Genomic DNA, 20,402 nt, shown 5'->3' on the forward strand with positions numbered 1-20,402 from the left:
GACTTTTTTCTTTTAAATATAAGATATTTATATATGTATACTATATGCATATGCTATGCATAGTAGTTTTTAAAGCAAAAATGAGATCTACAAGCTGCTTTTTTCCATAACAGTATGTAATGGTTATAGTTAGTTACTCATCAACACATACAAATCAATGGCATTCTTTTTTTTAAGATTTATTTTTTTTACTTTATTTTTTGTTTATCCTCCTTTCCCCCAGATGGTTCTTTCATCTGTCTGCTCACTGTCTGCTCACCTTCTCCAGGAGGCACTGGGAACTGAAGCTGGAACCTCCCACACGGGAGGTGAGCGCCCATCGGCCTGAGCCACACCCACTCCCCAAGGGCTGAAGGGTCTGCTGGCTTGTGGCATCTTCTCATTTAGGAGTCTGCTTGATGCAGTGGGTGTGGCATCTAGTTCGTTGTGAAGGATGCAGCATCTGTTAGTTTTCTTTAGGAGGCACTGTGACCCAAACCTGGGGCCTCCTGTGGAGTAGGTGGGTGCCTAACTGATTGAGCCACATTCACTTCCCAATGCCATGCATTTAAACAGCTCTTTGCTGTTTCACTCTTGAAATAGAGTAATTTATCCTACAAATTCTCAATTGATGGACATTTTGGTTATTTTCCATTTTCTGCTTTTATAAATAATGTCATCATGCAGCTTCTTACACCTATGTCTTTGGGCATTTATCTGATTATTTCCTTAGGATAATTTCCTAGAAGTTGCGGCGGCTTGCTCGGTCGGTAGAGGTGGGGTCTGGCTGCGGACGAGGGGTCGGTCCAGCTCTGGACGAGGGGTCGGTCCCGCTTGGGACGAGGGGTCGGTCCCACTTGGGACGAGGGGTCGGTCCGGCAGCAGACGAGGGATCGGTCTCACAAGGGGTTGCGCGGTTCGGCTGACGGGGTCGCCCGGCGAAGCCGGCGACGAACTGGGGACAAGGGAGGCCAGGCCCTTGTCGGGGGCTCTCAGGACTGGAGGGCGCACGGCAGAAGAACTACCGTGGAGACAAGGTAAACACGCAAGTCCACTTTACTGAGGGAGAGGCAACAGTTTTATAGGGGCTGGGGAAGGCTGATTGGTCGAAGCCACGCCCTGTTCTGATTGGTTGCCGGCGAAAGGTCAGTGGGCGGTACTGGATGGGGGAGGGGTGGTGGTTAGGGATTGGCTGTCGCTGTTGCTGGGGGAAGGGGCAGGGTTTAGGGATTGGTGGCTGCTGTTGCTGGGGTGGAGGGCAGACTTGAGTTTCCCGCCCACGCCTGGCTATTGCTGCTGTCCGGGGAAGGGAAAAGGGCGGGCTGGATTTTTCCGCCCACACCTGGCTGTTGCTGCTATCGGGGGAGGGGAAAAGGACGGGCTGGATTTTTCCGCCCACACCTGGCTGTTGCTGCTGTCGGGGGAGGGGAAAAGGGCAGACTGGAATTTTCTGCCCTAGGGAGAAGGAAGAAGAAGGGTGCCGCCCCACAAGGCATCGGGTGGCGCCATCTGGGAGGAGGGGCGGCCGCGGAAGCATGGCTGCCGAGAAGGGGAGACCCGAGGGCACTCTGCGCCCATGCCGAGCTTCCTTCAGGGGTGGCGGTGAGTCCGACCAGCCACCCTATTATGGGGGCAGTGGAATTAGGCCTACCGCGGCCGCTCCCCTGCCAGGCCAGCAAACCACACTTCAGCCCGAGGGGTGACCGCAGAAGTGGAATTTCTGTATTGAAAGATTTGAATTTTTATCCATCATTTTATTTATTTATTGTTGGATGTTCCCAGATTGTCCTCCCAAAAAAGGGTTAATCAGTTTGCACTCTTATCATCGCAGTATAAAGCCCAGAGACTTCCTGGAGGAGGTGACCTGTGCGTAATGACGTGACTGGGTCAATTCATCAAAGAAACAATCTACTGGGAGCTGAGGAAGAAAGAGCTGTGTTGATTCTCGCTGCGTATTGCCGACATCTTGAATCTTTGCCAAGTAAAACCACTTCTTGCTTTTTTTTTTTCTTCAGCAAATAAGAGAAAGATTTCTCAATCCATTTCCTGGTCTAGGGAAAACAGCAGCAATGTCTACTGACACTGTTCCCTCCAAGATCATAGAAAAAGAACGAAAAAAGTTGCTTGAAATCCTTGAGCAAGATCCTGATTCCATCTTAGACATTTTAACCTCTCGATGGGTAATTTCTGAAGAAGAATACAAGAGCCTGGAGAATGTTACAGATCCCCTGAAGAAAAGTCAAAAGCTGTTAATTTTGGTACAGGAAAAGGGAGAGGTGAGCTGTCAGCATTTTCTGAAGTGTTTTTTCAGTACTTTTCCAGATGCAGCTACTATTTGGGACTTAAAGCATGGTAAGTTGAATTTTTACACTTTTGGGGGTAAGAGGGAAGGGATAGATTTTCTGAAAAAAAAAATTGTTTCCTTAAATTCTTGTTTGTCTTTCTCCTGAAGATAATTTCCAATAAAATATGATAGAGGGGGAAAGTGCCCAAACTTAAAATTAGGAAACAATATATCTCATTGGTTTAGTGGGTTGATAATTTGTTGTTCATAATATACCCCAAACTTGCAGTGCTTTAGTGTTATCATAAACATGCAGTGTTTATGATACAGGCAGTGGCATCCTGAATATATACCCGTGGTTGGAAAGGAAACTCTTAATGATGACACAATTCTGGGTTTCTTTACCAAGGAAGTGAATTCACAGACTTAACAGTTCCAAGACCACCTGCTGCATATTTCACTTAGGATAACCATTTTGAAAATGGTGAATTAGTAATTTCATTTTCCCTGTGTTAAGAATGCCAGTGGAACCCTGGTTTTCTGAATTGCAGTTCAGCAATTCAAATGTTAAATGTTCACTTTTTAAAAAATTTTGGGGTATGAAATCAATGGCTGATGATATATCAGCTAATAAGAGGGAAAGTTCTTTTAGTAATTTTTGAGCACTTAACAGTGGGTAATGCATATAATGTTCCTGTGCCAAATTCCTGTTCTAATTTCTTTGTGTAAATTAACTAGTTTAATCCTCAGAGCAACATTTGAGGTAAATAATACCACCACCCCCATTTTATAGGAAAGAACACTGAGGCACAAAAAGGTTAAGTGATATTAAATGTTCTAAGGTAACTAGTGGTGGAGGGGATAAGGGAACAATTCTGCCAGAATGGATTGTTTTGCACTTCTATAGGTTACCACTAGAGGATGTTGTAGCACCTTTTCTAGGTATCTGAACAAATATTCAGGATCATTTTAAGAGAGGATGTTAGGGAGACAGGGACTGGGATAAGAAGGGGGATGTTGATGTTTTGTATTATAGGCCAAGACCCACATTGCTTAGAAAATTGGTTTTATTGTTTCTAGAACTCTAGATTTCCAAATTAAAGCCATTTACTTCCTGTTTATAATCTGTTAGCAATGGCCCCAGGAAGTCTGCATTGGTTGTGAGTCACAGTAAATCCACCAGTAAACCTATTCATAGGGTTACATTTTCTGGTTCACTCCTTTGCTCTTTTAGGTAGCTATGAAAGACTCAAACTTTGAGCATCTTCAGAAATGAAGGGAGTTGGAGGGGGAGTTGGGAGAAATGTGAATTTCTTCAGTGGGAGAAAGAAAGTTCTGACAGTTGATTGGTTGCCATTCAAATTATGTAGGAGGTGGTGGGTATTCCTGTTCTCCAATGAAATGAGGAAGAGGGATGATACTTTGAGGTCTCTGAAAGTTTTTATAAAATCTCTTTTATTGAAATGGAAAATACAAATAAAAAAATAAAACCTTTTTGTTCTCAGATTTTATAAAGGATGAGAGTGTAGAACCCCCTCAATATATGGGAGTAGACAAGAATTCAGAAGATGATTTTTTCTCTAAAAATAAACTTCCTGAGAATCCTGAGATCACAATTTCCTTCAGAGAGAAAGGACTCTTGGATTGGGAGACTGCCGCATCTTTCAGGGAGAGGAAAACTAGCGATAAGGAAACTGCTTTCTCCTCAAGGGAGAAGAATGAGAAGGAATACATCACACCAAAAGTCACATTCTCACATGTGGTTGAAGAAGAGGAATATGAAGTTCTAGCAACTACTGCATGTTTAAGGGATGGGCAGAGATATGATGAGCCAGATGATTCCTTGTATTTAGGAAAAGAGGAATATCTACGATATGTTGCATCCCTTGAAGCTGCAGAAACCTTGGTCGAAAAGAAGGCTTATGATGACCCGGAGTTTGGCATATATGATGATGAAGACTCTACATATTCAAACACCATGGAGTTCTCTGGTGAAGAACAGAGTCATGAGGATTCAGAAGCCAGTGTGTCATTGGAGGAGGAGAAAAGTATGGAAGGTATGGGACTGATGCCAACGTTTCATGTCTACTTAAACAACAACTTTTTTAAAAAAATTGCAGTGACATAATGGGGAGAAGCAATAAGGGAAGGCAGCAGATGCCAGCAGAAAAGATCCATTCAAAAACCCTTGTACCCCTCTAAACTTGTGTCTGCTCAGAGGTGGGTATTGACAGGCAGGAGAATCCCACACCTAGGAAACAGTGAATGGCTTAAATAAAAGTAAATATTGTCAGCTTATAGGCTTCTGCAGTGACCTTCCATCAAGCATAGAGGAGCTACTAACATTAATTTTAGGTGTTATCTTTTATTCCTCAGATTAAACTCCCTTTTTCATTTTGGTGCTTTTTTGACCTGGGGTTATGAAAAATAAGGGCCTAATGCTTGAAGTAGAAACATTCTGTAGAGAATTTGTGGTGAATGCGTAAACCCCTAAAATATTTTTACTAGGACTTATCCAGTCCATAAATTGCCATCTTGATGATGAAGTTATATCAATATCTTGAATTTTAATATTTCTAAATGAAAATTCAAAATATGAGAAATGTTTCAAGTGGAGATATATTGTCTGGGAAGTAAACATTACTAATTTTTAAAATAAAGAATAGGAAGGTAGCTACCAGTGGGCTCAGTGCAAGTCATTGGGATTCATAATTCAGAGCTCACTAGTTAGGAAACACATCACACCTCTTGGATCACCCTCATATGCTTTCCCAATACTCTGTTACTTTTAGGCCTTGTTCTTAAATTTTATTTATATGTTGATTTTAACATATAATATATAACATATAACATGTTGCAGAGGGTTGAATCAATTATTTCATTGCATGATATTATCATTGGTTTATAAAAATGATGCAGAACAAAAGTGGGTTCTTTTCTTCCAATGCATCTTTAAAGACAATTCCTGAGACACGGGTTTCAAAGAGAGAAGGAGTTTTATTGGTTGCTCAAGCAATGGAGCACACTGTCCTTCTGGCCTCAAACTGTTTCCCAGATCCACAAAAATTATAATATTTTATAACATCAAGGTGCTAATGAATAATTAGGGTGGAGCTGGACGTAGGTTCTTTCATTAATAAACATTAAGAGATTGAACAGGATGGGGGTGGACCCCAAACCAGGTTTACAAAGTTACAATCATTTTCTGAGATCAAAGTTCTGTGATAGTAAAGTACAGAGTAGAGGTCAGTCACAAGGTTTCCCATATGGATGTTAAACAGAGGAAGGTGGAGAGGTTACCATTCCAATAGTAAGAATACACAAAGGTGAGGTTAAGTCTAGAATGAGCTTGCTAAAGGGGTGGGACAACGCTAGCCAGCTTCAGCAATTTCAGGTATAAATCTTTTGCTGTTTTATAATATAAAGACATCTATATAATGATTTATCAATCATGAGTATTTGTTAATTCTTAACCCTCAGTTATAAAAACCCCCTTTTGTTTGTTCAGCCTTTCTTTTTTCCTCCATTCCCCATTCTCATTCACCTTCCCCCTTTGGTAACATTCTAATATTATGATGTGTTCTTGTATATTATTGTTTTGTTTGAATGATCTTTTTTCCATATCAGGTATTTATCACCACAATAATGCTGCTTGACAAACTGCCCCCAAATTTAGTCACTTAAAACAACAAACATTTATTATTCACTCCATAGTTGACTGGACAGTTGTTCTGATTTTCTCTGGGCTCAGTCATGTACCTATGATCAGCTGCAGGTTGGGTAGGGAGCTCTGCTGATACTGGCTGAGCTCTCTCACATTTGTGGTGATTGTCTTGACTCTCATTTTCTAGCTGGCTAACCTGGGCATATTCTTAGAGTAGATGCGTCCTGTTCTTATGACTAGGATAGAGGAGTAAGGGAGAAAAAAAGGAAGTAGTCAAGATCTCTTAAATCTTAAGCTCAGTACAATAATACTATTACTTCTGTCATATTCTGTTAGTAAAAGCAGGGCATAAACCCAACCCACATTTGAGGTTTGGTGAAATAGTTTCTACCTTTTGCAAAGTCACATAACGAAGTGTGTGAATACCGAAAGCCATTAGTTGGAGCTATTATCAGAATCATTATAACACTTTTGGAGGAAAATGGTGTTCTCTGGGACATGGAGACTGATCACAGGCAGAAAGTTTATTGGGAAGCTCTCCCAACAGAGGGGGTCTGAAGAATAGACTTCAGAGACTTCAGCTTCTGGAAAGGGGGGATTTGAATTTATACAGTACATTCCTAGGCAGGGAAATGATAGTGGGAGGGCCTCGGTTGATGGTCCGAGTGAGGTGCAGGGCCAATAGGAAACCCTAGAGGTGAAAATTTTCCCTTGTATGGCTAAAGGGTAGTGGGTTAGGGAGTTTATGTTTTCTTGGAATGCTGGAGGAACAGGTGTTCCTTTGATCTGCAGGGAGTGAAGGTGTCTATCTCCCTTTACTCCCCTTTCCATGTGGTTTCTTTGTTCAACCTTTGGGGAAGTGCTGTGCTTTCAGACACGTAGGCTATGAGAGAGGGGGCTTTTCTTTCCTTAATGCATGTCGGGGAACCTGAGTTACAGCTTGTTAATTATTGCAAATCTAGTAAAGGGGAACCTCAAACAAACACCTTAGCAAAACTGATCAAGAAAATCTCCATAATAATACACTTATGGCCTGCAATCCAGTTTTGATGGCTCTTGATCCCCTCTAGTTGACTGGAAGCATGAGGTCCTCCTCTGTGTCTTTTCTTAGTGATATTTGTCTATGTGTCTGGGAAATGAAAAAAAAAATCCAAATGCTACTGACATTGCTTTATATGCTTTGTGCTATAGAATATCTACTTGTATAGATTCCATCGATTGACTTCCTCCCCACCCTAGCTTGTAGTTGTATTAAATCAGTTGAAGAAACCCATATATTTATAATTTCCTGTGCCTTTCATTTCTTCCTAAAGATCCAAATTACAGTTTGAAGTTATTTCCCTTCAGTATAAACAACGTTATTATTCTTGTAGTGCTAATTTGCTGGTGGCAAATTCTCTTGGTGTTTGTTAATTGGAAATGTCTTTATTTTGCCTTCATTCCAGAAGTATATTTTCCTTGGATATGGAATTCTGTATTGGCAATTTTTTTATTTCAGTATTTTATCAATGCCATTATTCAGTCTCTTGTCTTCCATTGTTTCTGTTACTAAATCATCAATCATTTTATCATTGTTCCCCTGTATGATGTCATTTTCTCTACTTGTTTTCATGATTTTTTCTTAAAATCTTTTCAGTTGTTTGGCTTTGATATGTTTAGTTGTAGTTTTGTTGTTGTTTTATTCTTTTTAGTGTTTGTACAATTCCTTGATTGTATAATTCTATTTTTATAAGCAAATTTGAAAAATTTTCAGCTATTATTATTCAAACATTTTTTATGCCCCATTTCATTTCTCCTTTCTTCCTAACACTCCAATTACATGTATTTTAGACCTTTTTTTTTTTGATATTGTTGAATACATTCAAGTGGATTTTTCATTTTTCTTTCTATTTTTCAGATTGGATCACTCTAATTTATCTATCTTTAAGTATACCAACCCTTTCTTCTGCCATTTCCCATCTGCTATTAAGCCCTTCTAGTGATTTTGTAAATTTAGAGATTGTTTTTTAATTTTAGAATTTCCATTTTATTTTTCTAAAATACTTTCTATTTTTCTTTTGTGAATTCTTGTTTGGTCATTCATTACAGGATTATTTTCTTTGACATTTTGAGAATAGTTAAAATAGCTACTTTAATATCCTTATAAGCTGGGAAAGGTTAAGGTTGTGTATATCACTGGAAAGAAAGCTTAAAGATGAAACATGGGACTGTGTGGCATAGTGAACCCACTTGTGGACAATGAGCATGGTTAATAGTGTATATATAGGGAAAAAGATGTGGCTTAACCAGTTGGGTAGCTGCCTACCACATGGGAAGTCCAGGGTTTGGGTCCCAGGGCCTCCTAAAGAAGACAAGCAGATGCTGCACCCACTGCAATGAACAGATGCCTAATGAGCAGATGCCACAAGCTAGCAGAAGCCATATCCCACAGGGAACAGAAGTGGCCCAGGCCATTGGGCATTTGCCTCCCATATGGGAGGTTCCAGATTTGGTTCCCAGTGCCTTCTAAAGAAGGTGAACCAACAATGAGCAGATAGACCACAGACCATCTGGGGAAGAAGGGAATAAATTTAAAAATAAAATATAAAGTAAATGAATAAACCTTAAAAAATAGTGCATATATAAAAATATTTTTCTCTGAAAAAACAACAAATGTATGTTAATTTTACAAAATGTTAATAATAGGATGATAATTGGGCAAAAATACAATGAAAGGCAACTATGCAGAGTAGTGCATAATAACATATTAGTAATCTTCCATCAATGTTTCTCCTCCATCTCCCCTCACCCTCTATCCTTTCATTTTTTAATCCCCTTAAAGGGCCTGGAATCACACACATCAACTTCTGGGTTACGTTCCTTTCTGTGGAAACTTAAGGTTACAAAGTATATGTGCTTGTAAATGATGAAAAAGACATGAAATAGAGAGGCATGGAGCCTCCAACACAGGCAGCACACAGTTCAGGAAGTGAGGTGACGCTCTCCAGTCCACTTTTGGACAAAGGCAGACTGCTGTAATAGCACAGATCTAACGGGGAAAAGGAACACCACAGCATTGTGCATGCCCAAAACGAGACAGTGCACAAAGTGTTTGAACACAAAGTGAGAAATGCACATTATAAATTTAGATTGCTATGCAAAACAACTTAAAAATCACATCCTTAATTTTCTGTTTGCCGACTCACAATGGATTTGTGATCTCACCCTTATGTCTGATGTCAGGATGGAGAGTGATGGCTGGGCAACAACCTAGCACAGTGTGAGAGCAAAACAGCAAAGCTGTCAGTTCTAGAAAAATGCACACTCTGCCTTCCTTACCCGCCTCTCATCCACTGCTTGACCCGGCCCGCAGGTCAAACAAACTGGCACCTGAAAGAGGGAGTGGGAATTGGGGGACAAGAGGCGAGAGAAACAGAGACAAGACAGGATTCTGATCAAGTCTCCGTTTATTGAGGGTAGAGCATCAGAATATATACTAAGGGGAGGATATTAGCAGGGGGTGATAGGCTGATGAAGCGGCTCTTCCATATAAGGCAATAAAATGCTGTTACACCACTTGCTATAGTTTGTGAGTCTTCAGTGCTGGTCATGGCTTCAACATCTTGTTGCGCAGGTGCGACACTTTTTGCCCGGGAAACTGGGGAAAGGGGAAGAAGAAGGCGGAAGCACAGGGGTGGAGTAGGCGTACTTATGAAAACCGCCATGTTGCTGGAGACTGCAAATGCACGTAGCTCCGGGCGGCTCCCCACAACTGCTAAGTCCAGGAATCAATAAAGCAAAAATAACGAGAGAGAGAAGTGAGAAAGAGAATATGAGTCACTGTAGTCAGCATCATAGTTGCACAAAAAGTAGCTTTGGTACACCCTCCAAAAAACCAAAACATAGTTTCAATATTCTGATTTCATGGTTTTTTAAAAAAAGTGTTATTTATTTTTTTATGTCTCTCCTGTTCCGTTCCCATTGTCTGCTCTCTTGTGTCCATTTGCTGTGTGTTCTTCTCTGTCTGCTTGCATTCTCGGTGAACGTGAGGAATCTGTATCTCTCTTTTTGTTGCATCATCTTGCTGTGTCAGCTCTCCATGTGTGCAGCGCCAGTCCTAGGGGGCTGCACTTTATTCGTGCAGGGCAACTCTCCTTGCAGGGCACACTCCTTGAGCGTGGGTCACCCCTACATGGGGGCATCCCTGCATGGCACGGCAGCACTGTGCGTGGGCCAGCTCACCACATGGGCCAGGAGGCCCTGCATTTGAACCCTGGACCTCCTATATGGTATGTGGATGCTCTATCAGTTGAACCACATCCGCTTCCCTGATTTCATGTTTTTGAAGTTCTTCTTTCCTAAGGCATTGTTAAGGAGTTCCCCAGAAAGCCTGATGCCACTGGGGAATATGCCTTGGGAACCAGGTGCTAAGCTCTGGGTCCAGTTAGGTGAGACAAGAGGATCACTCCAGGGCAGCCAGCTGCTCAATGGCATGTTGTACTGTCTTTGCCGTGTCTTCAATTTCTTTCTGCTTATTGTTGGTTTCCTTTGCGTGGGGTCATTATCTAGTGCCCAGCTTCCATCTCCTTGAAGCAGAAAGAACACTGGGCCAAACTGGACTCAGTCTCAGTGGGACAGTGGATGAAACTGGCCTCAGCCATCCACTCCCAGGTGCAGCCACAGCCCTCGAAGAAGGGTCAGTTCTTGAAAGTGGAGATGTGGTGGTCCTTGAGGTAGAACTGCCAGGCAGGGGGACAACAGCTGGGCACCCATGTCGCAGCTGTCCAACCTGTGATTCAAACCTGACACTTGCATGAATTTTTAAAAACAACTTTATTGAAATTTAATTCACATACCATACAATTCACCCATTTAAAGTGTACAGTTCAAGGGTTTTTAGTATATTCATGCATGTGTGCAACAATCACTACAGTCAATTTAATTTTTTTTTATTGACTTTGTAATAATATTACATTAAAAATATATAGGTGAGGTCCCATTCAACCCCACCCCCCACCCCCCCTCTCCCCCCCCCAACAACACTCGTTCCCATCATCATGACACATCCATTGGATTTGGTAAGTACATCTTTGGGCACCTCTGCACCTCATAGACAATGGTCCACATCATGGCCCATACTCTCCTCCATTCCATCCAGTGGGCCCTGTGAGGATTTACAATGTCCGGTGATTACCTCTGAAGCACCATCCAGGGCAGCTCCATGTCCCAAAGACGCCTCCACCTCTCATCTCTTCCTGCCTTTCCCCATACCCATCGTCCACCATGTCCACTTTTCCCAATCCAATGCCACCTCTTCTATGTGGACATTGGATTGGTTGTGTCCATTGCACCTCTATGTCAAGAGGAGGCTCAGATTCCACATGGATGACTACAGTCAATTTTAGAGCATTTTCATCATCCCCCAAAGAAACTCTTTACACTTTAGCTATCATTCTCCATCTTCTCCCTCCCCCCATACCTTTGCAGCCATTAATTTACTTTCTGTCTCTACAGATTTCCCTGTTCTGAACTTTCATATGGATGGAATTATATAATATGTGGACTCTTGTGACTGACTTCTTTTATTTAGCATAATATTTTCAAGGTTCATCTAAGTGGTAGCATGTAGCAGTACTTCATTCCTTTTTTTACAGCTGACTAATATTCCATTGTATGAATACAATGCATTTTGTTGATCCATTCATCTGTTGATAGACATTTGAATTGCTTCCAGCTTTTGGCTATTATGAATAATGCTGCTATAGACATTCATGTACAAATTTTTGCGTGGGCATAAGTATTCATTTCTCTTGGGTATATACCCAGGGGTGGAAATCATGGATCATATGGAAGCTCTATGGTTAATTATTTGAGAAACTGCAAAACTATTTTCCAAATTAATTACTTCATTTAACATTCCCACCAGCATTGTATGAGGATTCTGATTTCTCCATTCCCTCACTAACACTTGTTACTATTTGATTTTTTTTTTTTAGGAGGTATTGGGGATTGAACCTAGCACCTTGTACATGGGAAGCAGGCACTCAACCAGAGCTACACCTTCTCCCCTATTATTTGTCTTTTTGATTCTACCCATCTTTGTGGTTTTTATTTGCGTTTCTCTGATGACTAATGATGGGTGTTTGCATTGATTTATTTTTTTTTTTAGAGCAGTTGCAAGTTACATGCAGGAAGTATAGAGTTCCTATAGCTGTATGAATTTTTAAATTACAAAAATGGTACTGTGTTCTAGATATTGTTGCTTTTTATTCTTTTCACCCAGCTCTGTGTTTATATGATATATCCTTATTGCTGTGTGTATATCTCCTCTGTTGCTTTAATCACCCCATAGTAGTCCTGTTATTACCTTTTCATACTAGATATTTGACCTGGGCTCTGTGAACACCAATTTCAGTGCTGAAGGAGCAGAGGATGGTTGTCCTAAAGCAAAACAGGGGACAGGAAAGATTAGAAATTTAAAAGCTTCCCTGCAATGTATACTCTTAAAACCTCCCCTGGGAGCCCTTCATAGTAGCAGCAACTCCTCCCTCCCCTTCTTACTCCAGGACTTCTAGCAGTTCAAGCAGCATTTAGCGTACCCAAGGGTTTCTTAGATTTACTTTTAATTCCTGGATTCTATGCTTTCTCTTACTCTTATAATTTCTCCTAGGCTACTTTTAGAGGGGGATCTGAGCCATTCGTGATAGCATGCCATCGGTCAGGAGCAGAAAATTACCTCTCATCTTCATTCACTGCCAAGGACTACCTTTGTATTCCCAAGAAGTGACTAAAAGGTTTTTCGGGAAATGGTAGTAAACTAGGAGAACTTAGAGGAAGCATGTAAATTCTGAGAAAACTTTTCATGAAAATCAAACCTTCCAGTTTCTCTAAACTATAGTAAGAGATAAATTTTGAAAGAAGTCAGTATCAACTTAGAGAATTACCCACACATGTGGCCAACAAATATTAGCAAAGTGTCACAATGTTGCATCCAAACATTAAGGAAAAAAATTGGAAAAACCTAAAAAACTTAAATGATCTTAAATAGAGAATGCTTAAATAAATAAATAATTGTCATCACAAACCATGGAATACCATGCAATGGCTAAAAAGCATTAGGTAGATCTATCTATCTATCTATCTATCTATCTATCTATCTATCTATCTATCTATCCATCCATCCATAATGACTTGGAGCAGTTTGCTAGAAATATCATTAAGTGAAAGGGGTTGAAGAACTATTTGCTTAGTGTGATATCATTTATGTAAAAAAGAAAAAAATCATGTCTATTAAAACTATTTCTATGTGTGCATGTAAATCTTGGCACTTGTTTAGAAAAAGGATGAGAATCAAACGTACCTTATTGACATACCTCTTAAAAGGGAAATGCAAATGGAGGGGTGGTGAAAAGAGACTTTTACCTTAATTGTGTTGTTTGATCTTTTTGGAATGAGAAAAAAAATTAGTTATCTTATTTTAAAAGTCAATGAGGAAAGCTTAGACTCAGAACATAGCACTCACCAAGTATCTTTTCTTCCTACAGAGAAAAAAAAGGTGTTTGAAGATGTCCTGTCACGTTTAAACATGGATAGGAGCAGAAAGCTTCTGCCAGAGTTTGTTAAACAATTTTCTGTAGACCATGGCTATAACTGGACACCTAAGAGTCCAGGAGACTTAGCGTGGAATTTCCTGATGAAAGTTCAAGCCCTGGATGTGATGGCTAGAGAGTCAATCCTCAGGCACAGGGCTTCGGCTTCGGCTTCAGCTAGCAAAGGGGAATTGCTGACCAGGGTGGAGAATTTGGAACTTGAAGACATAGAGACCATTAATCCGCTTGATGTCCTTTGTGCATCCATGCTGTGTTCAGACAGCTCTTTGCAACGTGAAGTCATGTCAAACATGTACCAATGCCAATTTGCTCTTCCCCTGCTCCTGCCAGATGCAGAGAATAACAAAAGCATCTTAATGCGGGGGGCCATGAAGGACATTGTGAAGAAGCAGCCCACACAGCCCTCAGGAGACTCTGCAAGGGATACAGAAAACTTTCTCATTCTCATGAAGATGCCTGTCATCTCTTTTGTGCGTCTAGGATGCTGTAGCTTCTCCAAGTCCAGAATTCTCAACACACTGCTCTGCCCTGCCCAGCTGAAACCACGCAAAATCTTTCTCCATCAGGATTCGTCCATTTTGGTTCTTCCCCGGCAAATCTCCGATGGCCTGGTTGAGATAACTTGGTGTTTCCCTGATAGCGATCATCTAAAGGAAAACCCCAGTTTTTTTCAAAAGCCTGTTGCAGTTGCCAACCTTCGAGGAAATTTAGAAAGCTTCTGGACACAGTTTGGCTTTTTGTTGGAAATTTCCTCAGCCATATTTTTTTTCACTGACTACCTAGGTGAGAAGGAATGGAACCTGCTAATGTTTTTAGGAGAAACTACCATTGAAAGATGTTACTTTGTCCTCAGTCCCCAGGCCAGGGAAAGTGAAGAGGCTCAGATTTTCCAGAAGATAATGAAACTGAAGCCATCACAGCTACTGTTTTTGGAGAGAGAGGAAGCTGGAGATAGAGGGAGGAACATGGAGCATCTTCAAGCAGCCCTTCAGGAAGTGATGAGCTCTTCACTCAAGTGTGTATCTGTGGAGGACATGGCCTTCCTGGCCAGAGAATTGGGAATCCAGGTGGACGAAGACTATGAGAATGCTGAAGGTATTCAACTTCCCCCTAGTGAAAACATGGCTGAAACAACTGAACAGGAGTGTCAAGAAAGACAGAGTCAGGCAAAAAGTCCTTCTGGTAGCTCAGCTCAGATACCTTTCAGAGAGGCTGGGATGAAATGTGGGGTCAGCGAGAATCCTCAGAATTTCCACCCCATCCCAGTATTCATGTCTTATCCCCAAAACTCCTGGCCTTTACCGATCAGAATTGGAGATAACTTTAACCAGATATCCCCAAACACCCCCTGGCGTACGGGCTCCCACGTTGGGTCAAAGCAGAGGTCCAAGTGGTTCCAACCTTTGGGCTTTCAGAGTACAGGGGACCATGGTAGACACAAAAGTTTTGGTTCTCAATATTTCCAACCCCAGAGATTTTATTCTGGTGAAAGATTCACAGAATCATCAAGATCTGCTCAGGGACATCACAGGGATGGAATACTTGGGAGTCCACCAAAACCTGTTTTTCAGCATGTATGTTACTGGCCTGAAAAATCACAAACAATGGGAGCTCCTGAAAGGTCTGGGTTAGTGATCCTCCAGGTGGGTCGCTTCCAGGCTCTGGGCTCATGGCCGGCAGGAGCAGCTGGAAAAGCCTGTCGCCTGGGAACACAGTCAGCGGAAGCCTCTGGAAAATTTACCAGAACAACAACCCATAAAAAAGATCCCCACCATCAAGCAGCAGCTATAGGAAAGCTCTTAATACCTGCCTCTCAACAAGGAGCTCAGCTGAAAACACAGGGTGAGCCTTTGAATCCAGCTTTCCAAATAGGACCCTGTCCCATGTCTAACAGCAATCTTTTATCCAGCTTTCAGCTTAAATCTGCACTACCCAATCCATATCAGGTCAAGTACCCTCAGCCTAAACCCTGCCAGCCTGTGCCATCTCAACCTAAACCCACTCTAATTAAACACACTCAGCCCCAACCCTCCCAACCTAAACCCTCCCATTCCAAACCCAGTCACTCTAAGCCCTCCCAACCTATGCTCTCTCAGTCCAGATCCTCTCAATTTAAGCCATCCAAGGCCAGACCTTCACAGGCCAAGGTGTACAACTCAAGAGCAGGGCCCAAGAGTGTAGGGAAGCATTAAAGTGCTTCTCCAGGGACTTACAAAATGTATCCTTTGGGAAGTGGATATGACTCAACCAGTTGGGCAGTCATCTACCACATGGGAAGTCCCAGGTTCAGATCCCAGTGCCTCCTAAAGAAGATGAGCAGATGTCTAAACAAGCAGATGCCACAAGCCAGCATACCCTGCAGCCTGTGGGGGCAGATGTGGCTCAGGCCACTGGGCACTTGCCTCCCATGTGGGAGGTCCTGGGTTTGGTTCCTGGAGAAGGCAAGCAAAAAATGAGGAAACAGAGAAGAGAACCAATGGGGGGGGGGGGTGTGGATAAATTTTTAAAAAATGTTTCCTTTACCCAGGTCATTCCTATCATATTTTAACCAAAAGAGTTGCGGTGATGGTAAAGACTACTGCCATTAACATGACACAAAAATATTTGCACATTCTAACTGGATATCATTAAAATGTCTGAAAGAGTTGTTTCCCTAATTGAGAGGAAAAATATGTAAAGAATTAAGAATAGAATCAACCAGTAAATAAATTAATTGAATTCACCCAGAAATGGATTTGGAGACTCTAATTGCACAGTAGCTATAAAGTGGTGCTCAGATTGTCTCAGTGTTGCAAGAAAAATTGCTTTAGAGATTTGCTGCTCCAGAGGCACCCTAGTGAAAAAATTCTGGTTCAGTGTCAGCCTGCTGAGCCAATAATTCTGTTTATTTGGGGTGGTTAAATCAATTTGTTTGTGATAGTAATCCCAATTTGCTTGGATGATAAATCCAAATTATATATATATATATACACACATATATATATATAATGAACTAAAAACAAATAAAATTAATTATTTAGTATTAACTTTAGGGATGTTCAATGTGTGGCTCATATTTAAAATATTTTTAATGTTTAAGATAATTTGGCTTACTAGAGGATCTAAAATATTAGCTCCATGATTCTAATTTAACATTTATAATTGATTTTTTTAAAATGATTTTATTCACCACCCATATAACCTATCCAAACAGTACAATCAATGGCTCTCATTATAATCAGAGTTGTGCACTATACAATTGAGCTTTTGATTTTAGAGTTGTGATTTTTTAAGTTGAATGGATTAAGAGTAATTTACAGGGAAGCAGATGTGGCTCAACTGATAGAGCATCCATCTACCATATGGAGGGTCCAGGGTTCAATCCCCAGTGCCTCCTGACCTATGTAGAAAGCTGGTCCACGTGCAGTGCTGCCGTGCAAGGAGGGCCGTGCCACGCAGGGGCATCCCAACGCAGGGGTGCCCCACACGCAAGGAGTGCACCCTGCAAGGAGAGCTGCCCCATGTAAAAAAAAAACGCAGCCTGCCCAGGAGTGGCTCCACACACATGGAGAGCTGATGCAACAAGATGATACAACAAAAAAGAGACACGGCTTCCCAGTGCCACCAGATAATGCAAGCGAACACAGAAGAACACACAGCAAATGGACATAGAGAGCAGACAACAGGGGAGGAAGCGGAGAGAAATAAATAAAAAATAATTTTTTTTTAAAAGAGTAATTTACAAAGTTTGTAAAGACTATTAAAATGTTTAACAGAATTTAAGATTCACCAAATTTTAACCTTATTAAATTATTATTCTATTTGGTTAAGTTGTGCTAATTAAAAGCATTAATTAAAATGAATATATTGAATTTATAAACACCATTTAAAATATTTAAGTGAAGTTTGACTAAGTTTGTAAATGACACTGAATATTAATAAAAGGTCTCTTTAAAAGTTGATGCTGGGAGCAGCTGTGGCTCAAGCAATTGAGCCCCTGTTTACCATATGGAGAACCCAAGTTCAATCCCTGGGACCTCCTGGTAAAAAAAGAAAAAAAGGCATTGCAGACCTGCATGGAGAGGGGCAGGCCTGACCCTGTGAGGAGTGGCAACGCACCAAAAAGAAACCCAACGATGATGCAACCAGATAGAAAAGAAAAAAGTCAATGTTAAAAGTCACTGGAGTTACAAATAAAATAATAAAATGTGTAAATCAAATTTAAGAGCTCCGTTTTTTGAATTTGTAACTTTAATACAATCAATATTAATTTTGAATACTTAAATAACCCTGAGTAGTTTTTTCTGGGCCAAAAATTGTTTTCAAGGATACACACACAAAATCATATTGACAAGTACATGAGAAATGATCACTGGAAGGAATAATTATATTAATATTACAATAGGTATCCTTCATTTGTTTTCTCATGTAACAATCAATATTAGGTGTTTAGAGGGTGCTAAATTCTCTCTAAAAGTTGTTGTAAGGGTGAATAAGGAATTAGAGAACTTTGCATGTGGATTTTTATCTTTATCTTTAGGCAGGAGAAAAGCATTATAACTAATAACTACAAAATATTTTGTGTAAACATGGAATTTCTTACCTGTAAATGATCTTTTTTGTTTGTTTAAATTTTTGAAATGAGCAAAGTAGTGATTTTTTTTAAGACTTTCTCTGAATCCTTCAGGATTAGTTCCTGTGATAAAACCTGTGGGGTTCTTATCACAAACATTCTTGTCAGTCTGGGTCTTGGTAATAAATTTATGGTATATTCAAAGTGGGTAATTTGAGAATTTAATAAAGGATTCTTTTTTTTTACATGGGAAGCAGGTGCGTAATCACTAAGCTACATCTGCTCCTTAATGAGAGCTGGTTTTTTCATTTGCTTCTTTTGTTTTTAGGAGGTACTGGGAATGGAACCCAGGACCTCATATATGGGAAGTAGGTGCTCAACCACTTGAGCTACATCTACTCCCTAAAGGGATACTATATAATGAGCTGGGCATGAGGTTTAAAAAAATACAGCACAAAAGAGAGTGCAATATCTTACAACTAATAAAAGTGAGGAAACATTACCACTTGTGGGTGGTTGAATTATCTTAAGCTATCCCTGTGGGGTGAACCCATTGTAAATAGGCTCTTTTGAAGATGTTATTTTTAGTTAAGGTGTGGTCCAAATGAATGAGGTTGGTCCTTAATCCTGTTACTGGAGGCTTTATGAAGGGAAGCTGGAAATCAATGGAAGAGAAAGGAGAGGGCATGTATTGGGAAACCCATGGAACCCCAATAATTGCCAACCAGACAGAGGACACTCTGGGAGGAACCAAGCCTCCTAACCTCTGAAACATGAGCCACCAAATTCAGTTGTTAAGCCACCACATTGTATGGTATTTGTCTAGTATTTGTTTAGAAACGGAGTTACCACCCCAAAGTCTAAAGGGAGGGAGGAGAGAACGCTCTCCTCAGTCAGAAGAACAGAGTGGAATGTCTTGGGTCTGGTTGGTTGAGGGGTTCAGCAGCCTTCAGGAATCCCCCAGGGAATAAATAACTCCACTCTACCTCTGATTTCCTGCTAGAGCATCCCCTTACCAAACTTGCCTGTTAATCAGAGGGCAAGGGAGTCCATCAACACAGTTCATGCAGGTCGACCTCTTAGGGTTCAGAGCAAGTGGACAGTGGATTTGAACTCCTGCCATGTTGCACTTGAGGCCAAAATCTGTTCGTTGAGCTAAACTCTGGTTGGGCCCTCTGTTTTCGGGCTGTCAGTTAAGAAAACTCTCTTCTGTTTCTGTTTCTTTCCTGTTTCTCTACTGTTATGGGAAACAGTAAGTTCTATAATTCTGTACTTTGTGTTTCTGTGGTTTGTGTCTGTTTAATGTATGTTTTTCTACCTCCAGATAGTAATGCCAAATTAACAAAAATACTTGAGAGCTCTATTCAAATTGCTTAAAGATTAATTAATACCTCTAGAGTCCCAGAAATTTGTAGAAGCTAAGCTTCTGGTACTCTTTAATATCCTTTTGTCTTCTTTCTCTGGGTTCTAATCTAGTTTAACTCCCCTTCTTTCATAACAAGATTTTCCAAATCCTAATGAAGATTCAGTGGACTTTGTAAAGAATTCAGTCTTATCATTCAGATTTATAAGCCTGGATACTCAAACCTTTGCCGATTGATTTACACAACCGCTGGTAAAAGTGATGCAAAAATTTAGATAAACAAAACTATTTTGAAAAGCAAAGCAAAATTACTTTTCAATACACTGCAATCTAAGAATCTTACAATAAAAATAGAGTATAATCTAAAATAAATATTTTGAATGCTTATTTTTATGTTCTTATAAAGAAAAGTAATTCAGTTAAGGAAAATATCTTTTCTTCAGGCTTTGTACAAATTAAATTTGTATATGTACCTAATTACAAAGGATTTAACAAAACTCTAAAGACAAAATACCTTCATAAGTTTCAAAATTTATATAAAATTAAATTGTACACATTACATTGTTTTTCTTGAAAACAGTGTAATACCAAATATGCCATTAATCCTTGTTTAAAAAAGTTGCATATTACTGTTTTTATGTACATTAACTAAGGTGTTTTAAGTATTTAAAAAATCTGCTAATACAAGATGTGTTTTCTTTGTTACATTTGTCACTATATTATTTAGAAAAAACAAGGAATAATAGTAAAAAATTTAATATCAGCGTTCTCTGTTCCGTTTCCATGGTAATTCTAATTTGACCTGGATAACCACATTAATAAAACTGCTGCTGTTAAAGTTTAGTATCTTTTAAACTGTATACACTTTTTACAAAAAAGGAAAAAAAAAGTTTTTCCTAGGCTCCTTAACCTACATTGCCCCACCCCACCCAGGGCTTTCCCTTTGAGAGAACTATGGGGAAAGGGCTACT

The 20,402-nt window shown here is 40.3% G+C and overlaps 1 protein-coding gene across 2 annotated transcripts; it reads left to right on the top strand.

Annotated features, from left to right (window-relative positions):
* The first annotated feature begins 1,815 nt into the window (after positions 1–1,815).
* On the top strand, positions 1,816–17,715 carry LOC101411203 (caspase recruitment domain-containing protein 6). Of its 2 annotated transcripts, XM_004448207.4 has the most exons (3): positions 1,816–2,331; positions 3,769–4,320; positions 13,451–17,715. In XM_004448207.4, the coding sequence occupies exons 1-3, from the start codon at positions 2,049–2,051 to the stop codon at positions 15,706–15,708; spliced, it is 3,093 nt and encodes a 1,030-aa protein (XP_004448264.1). In that variant the 5' UTR covers positions 1,816–2,048; the 3' UTR covers positions 15,709–17,715. The 2 variants fall into 2 exon arrangements, with proteins under 2 accessions (XP_004448264.1, XP_023446929.1); XM_023591161.3 differs by lacking the exon at positions 3,769–4,320 and having other exon boundaries at positions 1,820–2,331.
* The last annotated feature ends 2,687 nt before the right edge of the window (positions 17,716–20,402 follow it).

The sequence above is a fragment of the Dasypus novemcinctus genome, chromosome 2, assembly GCF_030445035.2.
Source record: "Dasypus novemcinctus isolate mDasNov1 chromosome 2, mDasNov1.1.hap2, whole genome shotgun sequence".
NCBI classification, from domain to species: Eukaryota; Metazoa; Chordata; class Mammalia; order Cingulata; family Dasypodidae; genus Dasypus; species Dasypus novemcinctus.